This window comes from Cinclus cinclus, chromosome 23 (assembly GCF_963662255.1).
Source record: "Cinclus cinclus chromosome 23, bCinCin1.1, whole genome shotgun sequence".
Lineage (NCBI taxonomy): Eukaryota > Metazoa > Chordata > Aves > Passeriformes > Cinclidae > Cinclus > Cinclus cinclus.
In genome coordinates this window covers 6523064-6537338 of record NC_085068.1, presented here as the reverse complement: position 1 = coordinate 6537338, position 14275 = coordinate 6523064, and the positions used below count along the sequence as shown (strand labels likewise).

General features: G+C 45.4%; 1 protein-coding gene across 2 annotated transcripts in view; it reads left to right on the top strand.

The window, feature by feature from the left end:
* Positions 1 to 14275, top strand: part of SKI (SKI proto-oncogene) — a 94347-nt gene that overhangs the window by 18852 nt on the left and 61220 nt on the right. The window contains exon 3 of one of the 2 annotated variants that reach the window (XM_062507760.1): positions 4144 to 4252. The exons of the other annotated variant lie outside the window; for it this stretch is intronic. Coding sequence (XP_062363744.1) covers positions 4144 to 4252 — 109 coding nt within the window. The remainder of the gene's footprint in view (positions 1 to 4143; positions 4253 to 14275) is intronic. 2 annotated transcript variants of the gene reach the window in all.

The following is a 14275-nucleotide window of genomic DNA, read 5'->3' as shown; positions in this document are numbered from 1 at the left end:
GTCACTGCGGGGAGATTGACAGTTTGGGAACATGAACGCGGAGGAGTGAGGATGGGATGCTCAGGGGCTGATGAGATAAGGGAGTCTATGGAGTGGCAGCACAGGGGTCAGCAGCAGCGTGCATCTCATTCCAGAGTTAAACTCAGGCATTGGGAAATGGCATTCCTTGATGGCAAACACAATCTGACAGTTCTCAGCTAGCTACAGTATTCACCTCCTCCTCCTCCTCCTCCTCCTCCCCCCAACTGCGGAGCAGTGGGTGCTTGGGAGATCGTGTCTGTTCTTGCCTTCAAAGCAGCAACAAGAAAATATTTAAAGCCACAAGCACACCTTGGAGGCTGAGCAGGGTAAGTCAGGTTAGCGAGACATTTCTGCACTTGAAAAACTGTGTCCCTGTTGAGGCAGCTCTGTCCTTGGGGCAGTCAGTCTGGTTTAGCTCCTGCTCGGGGATTATGATGCTTCACTTGATGTGGAACACTTCACTTCTGTCTTTCTTCTTTGTCTTTCTTTCTTCTTTCAGTGTATGTGAAAGAATTTCCCTCTGTTTGTGGGCAGGCCTGGACTGGATCAGCTCCTGGAATTAACTACATAGGAGTTCATTCATCCCTCCTCTGGAATTACTTGGTGTTTGCTAGGTATAACTTGTTCATGGGTGGTGTTATTGTAATTACCAAGGGTGCAGGGAGGTAATGCTGCCTCAGTGGGTAGGGCAGAAGACTGAGGCAAGAGCAGGTTTTTATAGTCCAGCTCCTGACACCACTTAACTGGGTGACCTTGGGCAAGTTACTTCCCTGGCAAGTCACCTCACTTCTCTGTGAACAGGACTAACAATATTTACCTTCCTGCCCAACAAGGCTCTTTAGAGGAATTTTGTGAAGTATTTTACATATACACAGGAGTGTGTTAGCGCTGAGAGTTGTTGTTTCTTTATGAATATGTATGAAAGGTGCCAAGACGTTACCTCACCTTGGCCTTCACACCTTACTCATTACAGGCTTGTGGTTGCTCTGAATTTAGGCAGTGGCAGAGACAGGGAGTGTTGTCCTCAGAAGCTGGTGACGTACTCAGAAGAGAAAGTGCCAAACAATTGCTCCTCTAATTGGCACTGTGTTAAAAGCAAAATGTATTTCTTGTGAATGTGCAGTCCTTCTGGTGACATTTTAGGGATGAGGCCTAGGAAGGCTCCTGTCAAACTAAGTCTGTACTATTTTTCTGTAGAGGTTTTTGTGAGATCCTACAATACAACTCATACTGCTGAGGGAGGAGAAATAGTGATGAAACAATTTGCTGTAGTTTTATTTTTGATTCCTGACTACTGAGCTTTGACAGGGAAATCAAGAGCACAGCCCCACAAGGAGGTTGCACAAGCGTCGTCTCCCCGGTGTCACTCTCTGGTGTCAAGGAAAACTTCCTCTTTTAATCAATTCCGCAGTGCAGCTGCTCTGAAAGGGTGCTCAGAGCTGGGAGGGTTTCCAGTTTGTAAAGGAGAGACGTGATCCTCATCTCATTGAATCTTTTAGGCAGAGTGGGAAAAGGGCAGGAGCGCTGTAAAGGAGACCATCACGGATTTGGCATGTGGAGGGAGAATGTTCTTAGGCAGAAACTAAGGAACATGGCTTGTGTAGTGATGCTAGTGCCCATACAGCCAAACCCTGCTTATTTTATCATAAATGTGTGTTCCCAGATGTCACATGAAGAATTTGTGAATTCATTTTTAAGATTTTATGGATGTTATTCTTGAGCTCTGCCAGTATTTCAATCCTTTTCTGTTGTGCTGTCTATGAAAAAAAAAAAAAAAGGAAGGAAGATCTTTGGTGGAGTTGCCATAGGACTTCATGTTTGGGTTGCAGCTGTTGAAAGGCAGACAGACCTGAGAACCATGTGCTTTGTAATAACATCCCAGCCCTGCAGTCCAGAGGTCTTCTCAGGTGATGTGACTCAGTGGTGTAATGACAGCTCTCAGATAACATCTGTCCCTGCTCAGAGCCAGCAATCTTAGATTTAGTCTGCTGTGTTGGCAAGACGGGTTTAGGTCAGAGAGAAACCTGTCAAAGCTCTGATCTGAATAGAGAACTGGGCTTCCTCCTCTTCTGACATCTTTGGGTTCGTGCTTTTTGGCCAGGACATTAACACTCCTCTCTAAAAGCCCATGGTGTTCACTCCACGTGGATATAAAGAATTAAGAAGTGAACGTGTAACACAAAGAAACGTAAAAGGCTGTAGAGTCAGTTAAGCATTGCTGTTGTTCTTACCAGTCTGTAAGAAATTTCTGGAGTGCCACAGTCCGCTCTTCCACAAGTTCTGTCAAGCCGAATGGTTCGAGAGATGCAGTGGATTTTCACACGTTTTAGGGGAGGTTTTGGCCCCATATTCAGGTTATTGTCTGGAGAAAGAAAAGTTACTTTCAGTGGTGGAAGATGGAATGAAATTCAAACTTTTTGTTAAATGTCGGGTTTTGTTAATAGAGGACAGAACCTTTTCCAGATTGCAAGCAAGGTGCTACACACAAAAGTCTGGTTGGTTTTCACCAGAGGCAGGAATTGCTGGCTGGATTCTGTCCATTTGGAAGGTTTGGGAGGTTTTGTTGTTTTTCATGTGGGTTCTTCTACCCCTGACACAACACTGAAAAAGCTGTGTGAGCACACAGGGGTGACCTGTACTAAACACCCAGGTGTTGTGGCTGGTGGGAACTGTTGAAAGGTTAAAAAATTTGGTGTGACCTGTTCCTTTGTCCTCCCCCTCCTCCCACCCATGACTTGTTGACAGTTTGAAATTAATAGGTTCGAAAGTTTTTATTTTATTAATTTAAAAATTGTATTATCAATAAGCATCAGGTAGAGGACTGGGGTAAATCAGTACTTTCCACAATAGTAAAAAAGGTTCACATAAAGAAATACTTTGTTCCGTGGTTTGAAACACAAGTGCACTGATTGGCACTTCCTCTCTGTATTTGTGGCTGGCTTCACCTTGTCACATTCGGAGAGATCTGTGTCACTTAGCACCTGATTCTGCTGAGCAAAGGTCAGGCAGTTTTCACAGAGGATCTTTTTGGGATGTACCAGAGATACTTTCCAATATGCTTACACTCATTTCATGGCACCTGTGCCTTCCCTTCTGCTCAGCTGACAAAGGGAGTGTAAGTGAGAAGTAGTCTGTACATTTACTAGGAGTAGTATTGCCTGGAAAGCACCACTGGAATAGTGCAGGTGCTTACTGGGAAGGTCTCCTGATTTGAGGTTGGAATTCTTACCTTTGAAAGCAAGAGGGGAATTTAAATGTGGGCAATTACTTTATATTAAATGTGCTTTCTTAATTTGTAAAGTGCTTGAAGATGTACTGACATGAATGGCCCTGTGAAAGGGTGAGTCGTGGCAATAAAAAAGGAATTTTGCAGATTTTTGTTCTGTTTGAGGGCTGATTCGCCTGGAATGGATTTGTTTAGTTGAAATGGTTCTTGTTGGAGAAAATTAGAGGGCTTCATTCCTGTCATAGTAGAATTGGGTCACTGTATTTAACTGGGTCATAGGAGTTTCCAGCATGGGAGGCCTCCTACCATGTTCGATGATGGTAAAGTATTAAGCAGCCCAGTCCTGTTAACTCTTAGAAGGTGTTGAGCTTTCTGCCTGAAGTAGCTGACAGAACCTGCGTGCCCTCTGAAATGCCAGCTGCTGCTTTACAGTGTTTTTGGTAACTGAACTGGGAACCAGGTTTTGGCTTCCCTTGTGGCCCGAGGCTCTCCTGTGTTCCTCTGGGGAAGAGGGAAAATGCAAATACAGGGAGCTGTGTGTGTGTCCTGAGTGCTGTGGGCTCACCTATTCCAAAGAACCCTGCTCTAAAATCAGTTAGTGAAGCACTGGGTGAGTGTGGGAAGGTTTTAGGAGTTCTTGAGCAAACCTCCTCTCATTAGGGAGCCAGGGAGAGTCTCCCCATTTGTCTGCGTGCTGTGAAAAGAAGCAGTGTCTGCAAACCCAAACAAAACCCCCGGAGCACAACAACTGGCCGGGTTCCATGAGGCAGCAGCCCTGCTCCCAGGCTGTCCCCGCTCCAGGAGCCAGCCCTGCTTCCAGCCCGTCCGGCAGTACCAGGGGCATGGCTGGCAGGCAGAGCCGGCGTGTCCGTAAAACCCTGGCGTTTGTGTTGGAGCCGGGAGGCTCCTCGAGTTCAGCTCGGCTGGAACACAATGTTCAAGACAATACTGTGGGATCCAGCTGGAGCTTCCGCGTTAGTGCAGCGTCAGCCAGATGGAAATGAGGTGGAGAGGGCTGCACATGCAGCGGTGGGGGATGGGGAATCCCTTCCCTCTACAGGGAGGGGAATACAATAGTGACTCTGAAATCCATATTCACATGTATCTGCAGAGTTCAGTGTGAGCTCTGATGGGCATGGTGGCAGTCAGCTGGTGCCAGCGAGATGTCACTTGTGCTTTGTGTGGGATTGAGGAAACAGGGCAGAGACGGCACAGGGAGAGCCTGTGCCACTGCACCGGGGCTGGGTGGACACCGCAGAACCGCAGCAGGATTTGCTCTTTGCCTCTGAGTTTCAGCAGCCCCCACGAGTTTGTGTGTGCAGCTGGACGTGCCTGGTGTTGGCTTGCTTTTCAAAAAGTACTAGATGTACACATTCTAAAATTGCCAATATTGAAAGGTGCAAGCAACTCTTTCAAAACTTTCATTTCTCGATGTACCATGCAGCTGGTACGTTGTGATAGCCCAAATTTGTCCTGACACCTTTTATTTCTGCTGATGTAAATGGATGTCTAATGGATAGCTGAGCACACAGCAAGGTCCATCAAGTTTTTCCTCCTTGATTTTTGGCATTGCTTTGTTCTTTGCAATGGCTGTGATGGGGTAAGGCATCATTTGTTTGGATGATAGTGAAATGAAGCTCCCATCTCCTATTTGTGCACGTGGATAGAGTTGAGGTTTTAGATCTCTCTTTGCACTTGATGCCAAAATTTGATATGATGGAAGTAATTTCACATTAGTAGTTGATTTGAAGAAAAATCTGTTCTGTTCCATCTCTCACTTGCCATATAAGATTGGAAATTGTGAACTCTACTGAGCTTCTGGAAAATCTGTGTGACTACAGAGAAACTGGGAGCATTGAGTTCATGTTTTTATGGAGAATACAAGATAACTTTTCACTACTCCCTGTTTCTCAGTCACACAGCCTTGTGCTGCTCTCCTGAGAGAATAAAATTCAGCAGCCTACTGTCCTTCATATATTGCTTCAGTTGAACCAAAATCCATGGAGTTCACGTAAGGATGGCTGAAGGAGCTTGGTAGGTGGCTTTTCACTGGAGCCATGGAAGTTCTTCACATGGTTTGTCTCTCCATTTTCTATCTATTTCCCACCTGAACTGAGCAAAAGCAGAACTACCTGAATGCAGATTGAAGGAGCCAGTTCTGTTTTTACAGAAATAGGGTTTTAACAAGAAAGAATCTCTCCTGTCCTTCTTTTGTTGGCTCGTTTTGCTCTTTCCTCTTTAAGGGTGGAGGTCAGTGGGTTCTAGTGAACTCTACTTGAAAAGATTGAGAAATAGCCCATGGTCCACTCCTGTAAGCAGGCTTGGTTCAGCAATGACTCTTAGAACATCTCTGAAAGTGCTCTGGGGCTCTAAACCATGGTTCAGGGCCCTTCTGAGTAACATCAAGCATTAATTTACCGTCACAGAGCGTGGATGGCTGCAGTTGGATGGACAGTGGGGCGGCCTGGATTTTGGTCCTTTGAGGAACATCTTAGGGGAGAAAACATTTCCTTCATGTAATAAAGGGAACACTTCTAAAGTAAGAAGAAGAACAAGGAAAGGAAGCATGGAGATGTTGCATTTACTTGCCTCAACAGGCAAGAGGAGGTGCATTCTCCCTCCTGGAATATTCCTGGGTTGTTCTGCAAGGGGCTGAAGACTTGCAGTATCAGAGTTGGCTGCAGTCATGTGTTGGATGCTGAACTGTTAATTAAATTATCCACAGCACAGGTCCCTGGCTAAAGCCTTTAAAAGTGTTCAGCACTCTTTGATCTGTGCCGGAGTATCTTCTGAGAGCAGCTTGCAATTACAGTCAGATCCTGATGGGAACTGTGGAGGCTCTCGAGCAGGGCAGTGTTAGTAAAAAGCCAGCAAACTCAGTGATTTACTGGTGGCAGGTCAGTGCTGGGAAACCCCTGCCCCTTCTTTAAAAGTCCATTTAAAAGTTCTTCCAAACCTGCTGTTCCCAGGCTCCCATTCACAACTCAGAGAATGAATGTGTCTCTCTCCTCTTCTGCATGTTCCTGTGGTCCTGCAATCATAAGTTGTGTTGCTGTGCTCCATTTTCCCTTGCCTGTGGCTTCTGGGCTTTTGTGTGACTTCTTTAGAATTTCACAAGTACATCACAAGATGCTATTTTGGGTCTCTACAGGATAAAGAGTGTTTGAGTGTTTAAGATCTTTAGGATGCCCTTTGCCACTCCCCATTAAGACTGTGGAGATACTCAGAAAACAAAATGAATTAACCAAAACTCTTGGTACATCTTGGTTCAGCCTGTTCACTTTTTACTTGCATAGATGAGTTCAAAAGGTGGTACTTTTTTTTTTTTTCCCCTGGGTTTATTTTGATCCTGGCACACAGTTTTCCAAATGCCTGAGTCAGAGGCATATGCTTAATGAGCCACAGAATTGGAGCGTGTCCCTCAGCCCCTCCAACACTTCTTACACACTGTCCTTGGGCAGAGGAGCTGGGCCCAGCAGGAACAAACATGCTGCAGGTATTTGTGTTCTCTCTGGGGGCTTCTCATCCCTCAGCTGGGGGATCCTGGGGTGTGTCCGAACATCCACCAGGCTGTGTTTTGTTCAGGTGTAACTCCTCAGCTCTCTCATACGGAAGAGGCTTCGCTTCTCATCCAACATGTCCCTTCTTACATTTGTGGTGCCACCTGCTCTTGGGGATAGTGTGCCCTGTGGGTGATGAGTGTTGCTGTTGCAGGACACAGTCCCTGCCTTGCAGTGTTGGAGAAGCACCTGCCTGGAATCGGCTGCAGGAATCCTCTGGCCCCAGCGCTTCCTCCCTCCTGTGCCGCATTCCTGGCGGTTCCCACTCCGGGCTTATGTAACTGTCTCGGAGCAGGAGAGGTCACTCCAGGTGGCTGTTTTGATCCGGTGGTGTCTCCTCTCCTCTCTAATGCTGTCTGGAAGGATTTGTTCGAGTCTTTTTTCATCAGGACAGGCCGGCCGTGCTCTTTGGCACATGCACACAGAGCTGCTGCGCTGGGATTTAAGGGCAAATGGAAGCCAGGGCTGTGATGGGAAGCGTGATTAGGAACACACTCCTTTCACAGTGCTCTGCTTTTGCGTTTAAAGAGACCTGTGTGTGCTCAGCGTTCAGATGGCTGCCCCAGTGACATCCCAGCCTGTCGGGACCCAGTTACAGCAACACCCCCAGCAGTGCTTTGCCTTCCCTGCTTAGTTTGCTGGAGACTGTTGGAACATTTACATATGTTAAACAGCCGTTGTGTGACCCTCTGACAAAGAGTTTTATTTTATCCGCTCCTTGGAGGAGTAAACTGAGATAGAGAACACCCCACGGCTTGTCTGTGGCCACACAAGAAGTTTTCTGGTGGACCTGCAATTAGAACCCTCTGGTCCAGGCTCTGCTGTGTCCTGATGAGCTTTTCCTCCTGGCACGCAGCCTTTGCCTCCAGTGTGATGTTCTGACCTCCTTGTTGTATCTCTAGACCTGGATAAAAGCTGGGTGTCACAATTCCAGCCTGGAGGAAGCTGTGTGGTCCATGAGGAAGATGCCCTGGCAGCTCCCAGGGATCCCACGTAGCCTGGGATTAACTGAGGGGATGTTGGGAGCTGCCCGTATGGAGAAAATCCTTGTGCTGCCTTTGGCCTGGTGAGCTCTTGGAAAGACTTATTATTGCCCTTTGTACACAGAAAAAACTAGGCAGGATCCTGTTTGGTAACATGGTACCTCTTTGAAGAAGTAGAAAATCCAGAAACCAACCTCACTTCTGGGGAGATGAAAGTTTGGATGAATGTCAAAACGCCCTGAGCTGAATTCAAAGTAGAGTTTGTGACGAGTGTAAATAACAGGAGGGGATTGCACAGCACCAGATTGACACATCTCAGTGTCCTTCCCATGAAGTGCTGCCTTGTAAAATGGAAATTGTGTTTAGCTCTGGTTTTCCCCTAAACTGTATTCCACTTTTTTGTGGGAATGGCAGTTCATATTAGGAGAGCTTTCTGCAGAAACATGCTGTCCAAGCCAGCATTTAATTCAATGAGAGCTGCTGGTGGCATGTTACTGTACGGAGAAGATGCTGAAGGAGATGCTTAGCTATTTACCTAAACCTCTTAATGATAGCAAGAATTGATTGTAAATAAACTCAAACTTTAGGTATCTTGCTTTATAGTGAGCCTTGAATTCATGTCCCTTTCCTCTGGTTCAGCTGTACATAGTTGGTCTGGCTCATGTCCCTTCTGGGTTGGGCTGATTTTGGGATGATTTGTCCCTTTGCTGAAGAAAAATAAAGGTTATTTGGGTAAATGCCTAATTTTTTAAGACTTCCAGTTGTATTCAGGCACCACTGTAAAAGGTATCCACATTCCAGTTCCCCTTTCTCCAAATGTTTCCCAGCCTTGTGTTAATTAATAAAAAAACCCCTCTTTTTTTTCCCCTGGTGTTAACTCATTTATAGGCGAAGTGGATGTTAAATTCAGCAAATAACTTCCTGCATTTTTGTAAGTATTTTAAGACTATCAGCCTCTCTGGCAGTGTTGGAAGGATTCATGTGGTCTGTATTTAGTGTTGGGATGTGAGTTACATGCATGCAGTGAAGAAGAGGGGTGGATCAGCCCTTCTGCTGACCAGATGTTACATGAAAAGAAAAACAGAATACAAAATCCTAAACCAAAAATGGCAGAAAAAAAGGTGTGCAAAGAATTTACTTCTCAATTTGGTGTAGGTTTTACAGCAAATAGCAAGATAACTCAGTATGGCCAAAATAATCTATCCTTTGTCATAGTAGTGAGTGAGAAAAACTCCATAATGGGAACAGAATTAGAAACCCTTCCATTTGTCTGGAAGTAGGGAAAGGGGGAGAGCCAACAAGGATGAAGCTGAATTTCCCAAAGAAGTTCTCCCTTCCAGAACAGTGTGTACTTATAAAATCAGAGATGAAGTAAATTCATCCCCAAGTGGGACAGTTGGGAAACTGTGTTCATATTTTTTGGTTCTGTTCGTTATGGAATATTAGACTACATTGACCATGATACTCATTACTTTTTGGGGACTCAGTGAGTTATTTACTGTTTTAATTCTGTTGTATCAAACTTACAGAAATGTGTTTGAAGTTGTCTGATGTAACATACACTGTGCACCTCTGTGGGTTTGATTTTGTTCTGTGATGGGTTACCTGAGGATCCCTGCAAGTATTTGGACTTGTTATTTAGCAGGAGTCAGATCAGGATCACAGGGAAAAGAAAAATAATGAGCATTCAGAATTCTTCTGGGTTTGTATCATTTTAGAAAATTTCATCAGAGCAGGATGAATCCATACAAGAAAAATAACACTTAAGTGGTGATTGAGCCTGAGCAATCCACATGTAAATAAGAAACTCTTCCCTAAAACAACCTGGTCCTCATTTTTTCTGTGTGACTGTGGCTTCTTCCCAGTACTGGTGACTCTGTGCTGCTGTGGTTAGATCTTGTTCTGAACCACACTAAAGACAACACCTAAGGGAGTAGAGGGAGCAATAAAATCCAACTGAAGTATGTGAGAGGAGAATCAATCCCCTAATTAAATCTAGGTGATAAAAATTAAGATACCTTCTGAGTTCCTGCCTGTGCATATTCTAGTAAAGTTCAGCAGAAGTTAAAGTTGTGTGTAATTGAGAAGCACAGAGTTGAGGCTTTCTCTGGGTTTGAAAGGCTGAATTCTTTTCTTTTTCACTTTCTTTCTTTCTTTCTCCCCCTTCTCTGCTCATTAAAAAGGTGCTATTTGTGGTCATTAGGAGGCACCCAGAGCAATTAGGTCCAAGTGACCTTCGTGATAGCTATTCAAGACAGAAGCTGAAGCAGGATTGTATTGTAAACAACCCCAGAAAGGGGGTCACACTAAACTTTATGGCTTGTTGGTATGTCGGGGGGAGATTAGAGGATGATGCAGTCACCATCCCTGTAAATCTTATTTATCACTGATGTGGGGGAGGATGCCATATCTGAGGGGAATCCTAGGACAGTGAGGTTGTGAACTTTGGGGTTTTAACAGTTAAAATGGCAGAGGGAGGAATGGGAGAAGGAGGGAATGAAAACAGAATAAGGCCAAGCGACCCAGCTCTGAGTGTGAACTGCTTGAGAACTGGAGTTAGAAGGAAAAATACTTTATCAGCTGTGGTGTGTGAGAGTGACCATTCTGCTCATCCACCTACCCCAGTTCCCTGACTTGGAAAATGGACAACAGTGGACAAATGAAGGAAAGAGACTGGGCTGAGCATGTAGAAATGCTTTTCCCAGTATATATTCCCACCAGTAATGGGTGGCTTAAGGGCTTCTTGAGTTGGGAAGTTTGTGTTTAAGAGCCTTAAGGGACTTCCCTCCCTTGAGTTTGTCAGCTCTCCATTCTACCAGTGCTGTCTCCAGTGAAAAACTAATTCTGATTGACTACTGGAATCTGAAGTTATAGCCAAGCAGTCCCTGGCATTGGAACTGCCTCGTCCTCAGCTGGGGGGGATCAGCAGGTGGGTGTGCACACTCCCACCTGGGAGAATGGAATCTTAAACCATATTTGCTCGTATTTGGCATTTGCAGTGGGACAGCAGAGAGCCCACCAGCTGCAGTGCAGATTAACTGGGGACAGGAGTGCCTTTAGCTTCATAATCCTGTGGGAAGAACCTTTGGTGTCCAGGGATTTTTTTTTTAGCAATAAAAATCTTGTCAGCTGAATGTATTGAAAGAAGCTGGTTTACACCAGTCCTTAAAGCTGAAGCAGCACGTGACACTGCTGAAGTGAGGAAATGGCCCGAGGAACATGGTTAGGGTGTATCAATAACCAAATTTATTAACATGGAATCACAGGTGGATCCACTGCCTCCCCAGTGGCAATTTCGACTTCTATAGAAGATGAATCCATGAGGGATTTTTTTGGGTTTTGGTGGGAGGTTTTCTGGTTTCTATTGTGTCAGCTTGGGAGAGATGAAGAGGATCTTTGTAGTGCATTCACAAGTTGGATAGTTCTGGTGATGGGGTAGAGCAAGAGTTAAAAAATGATTCAGGGAAAAGAATCTGGACAGTTAAGGCCAAACAGGAGAGAGCTGCCTGCAGCTGAAGTAGAAAAGGGAACTATGTTCCCTCCCAGCTCTGGGCTCTGTGGTGTTGCTTAGTCTTGGCCCAAGCAGGTGGTGTTGGAAATCCAGAGTTTGCTCATGTGGGGAAATTCAGGGCAGTGGGAAGAAAATTAAGAGGTCAGACTTCCACAACAGCTCCTTGCCTGGGATTCTGGTCTGTAATAAAAGTTCACTGTATTCCATAGCTCTTCTGTGGAAGCTCCTTGGGCACTATGGCATAAAATGCCTTTTATTTGGAGCAGTGTATGCACATGGGTCATTCTGGAATAGATATTGGGATTTTTTTTGGTGTGTGTCCACAAGCCAGTATCTTTGTGTGTGACTGTGTTCACTCACTGCACAGCAGCCAAGAGAAATAGTTGTGAAATGCTCATCCCTAAGACCATCTCTACCCCTTGTGTACAGTGCAGTAGCGAGGTTTAAATCCCCTCCTTGGGGCAAGGAGCTCATCTGGTGTTCCCCTCCTGGTCTTGCTGTGTACTTTTGGTGTAGTGTAATGTTTTACGAATGGCTGAGCTGCCACTGGTTCTGAATGCGGGTGTGAATTCCTTACACAGAATTGGAAACAACGTTGGTACAAATGGGGTCGGCTTCTTTAAGGTTTGGAGGTCTCTGCATCCTCTGTGTGGGATGGGAAGGGAAAGGCTCGGCCCCTTCCAGTTTTATGTGGGGTCAGGCAGTCACGGGGATGAAGAAGGCTCTCAGTAGAGTCCACCATCTGGCAATCATAAAACAAGTAATCAACATTTTTCTGAGGAGGATGGTGAGGAAACAAGCTGCAGACGATTGTCGTGAGATCCCGGCCCTGCACAGACACCTTTATGGCTCTTCTCTGTTCTGGTTGGGTGTCTGCGCTGCAGGTCAAAAGTTCAGCCTGTCCTCTCCCCCTTCTTTTTTTCTTCCAAAGATGGGAATTAGGCAGCGGACTGGAATGCCGAGAGACTGTAAAATGGCTTGTCCTCGAGCCCCTCCTACCCCTTTCTCCATGGTCTCGGTGCCGGGAGGAGGTTGGGCAGCGCAGGCTCACAGTGCTGGGCAAGGCAAGAGTCAAACTCGGCTGTGTCAGGGAATACAGGAATTAAACAGGGCTTCAGCTTTGTCAGGGAATGCAGGAATCAAACACAACCTCAACTTTGTCAGGGAATACAGGAATCAAACACAACCTCAACTTTGTCAGGGAATGCAGGAATCAAACACAACCTCAACTTTGTCAGGGAATGCAGGAATCAAACACAACCTCAACTTTGTCAGGGAATGCAGGAATCAAACACAACCTCAACTTTGCCTGGCTGTGCTCAGATGGAGCGGGCTGGCAGCTCCCAAACAATGAGCTGGCAAGGGCAGGCTGGCTGGTTACTCTTTTTTCTTTTTTCCTGAACACAATTAGTAGCTTATAAAAGTTGTTCTGCTACAGCAGCAGCAGAGCCTGGAGGAAAACATGAAGATTTTGGGGTGTGCTGTTCAGAACAAGGCACGAAATCCTTTTGAAAGAGATGAGGTATTGTCTCTGGAGCAGTTCTGGGCAATGCTGACACAGGAGCCCATGACATTAAGGGGCAAACACATCAATGATTCAGCAGTTCTGATACTTCTCTGAATTACACCAAAGGAAAGTAAAACTTGGAATAACTATATAAGGCTTTCTCTTCTGTCGACTCGCACGATGTGTGCAGTCACAGCTCCTCCCACTGAGCTCCGTGGCCATCCCTCTCTGCCAGTTCCAGCTGCCCAGATGTGACAGGAGTAACATCTGACAGATGCACTTCGTGCATTACCCAAATGCCACGATGGTTTCATGCTGAAAACAAAAGAGCAGGAGGCACTGCTGGGCAGGCAGCCCCATCCATGGCAGGGCAGGAGGGGGCTCAAGGTGTTCAAACAGCTATGGCATAAGTCAGAGAGCAGTGTCTGAAACCAGGAGAGAGAATACAATACAAGGAAAGTTCAGCTGTGAACATGTAATGTTTTTAAAGTGATGGATGATAAAAGACCAATCTCTTTCTTCTAAAGAAGACAACCTGATTAATTTCTGTTTCTGAATAATAAGGAGCACTTTAAACCAGCCCTACCTGGTTAATATGAATCATTCTATAAACTGTTTTTTCCTCCCACACAGCACAGAACCTCCAGATTAACAAATATGCTGGAATGCAGAAGGCACATCTGGTCTGCATTACTGTGGACCCGGCTGTAATCACATGAGAAAGCTACCTTGGGTTTTTATGTAGAAATGTTTGTATTATACAAACCCCTGTTGCCAAGCAATTTTTATTAAAACAGCCAGTTTATGCTCAATATAGTGTCCTGCTGAGGAGCTCGGAATGCCATGCAAATCTACTCACAGCTTCACTCCCAGTGCTCGAGTTCCAGGGGCTGAGCGTCACCCGAGGAGGAGGTGATGGCTGTGGTGGCTGAGCTTTGTCTGAACCAACAATTTGCCTTTGGAATCTCCAGTTGGTGCTGCCATCCTGACAGCCTGGCCTTGTCACACTCACAGTGGATTGCTAAAGAAGCTGGAATTGCAACCACCATTTTGCCTGGTTATAATGACATGGAAATTAAAATATCACTACCTAGACTAAGCTAGTACTCCAGGTGGGCCTGGATTCCAAAAGTGGGGAATTAAACCAAAATGTATTGTAGCCAAGGGGAGTATGGCAGGGTTAGTTTTGAGGGCCGGAGGGTTTCTAATGATGCATGGAAGATTAGAAATGCTTACTTTGAAATCCCAATTCTCAGGACATAATTTTAGAAGTTGCTTAGGATAATTCTCTTAGGGACTTAAAATGATTAAGATTTACCATGTGCTTTAAAGATGCTTCACATTAGAATAGTGATCTGACCTGACTAGCAATGCTTCCCAGAGCTTGAGTCTAAAAGTGTAACTGTAAATCCAGAAGTTTGGCTGAGTGAAATTTAGGTAAGTAAGTATCTGTGAAACTTCTCACAC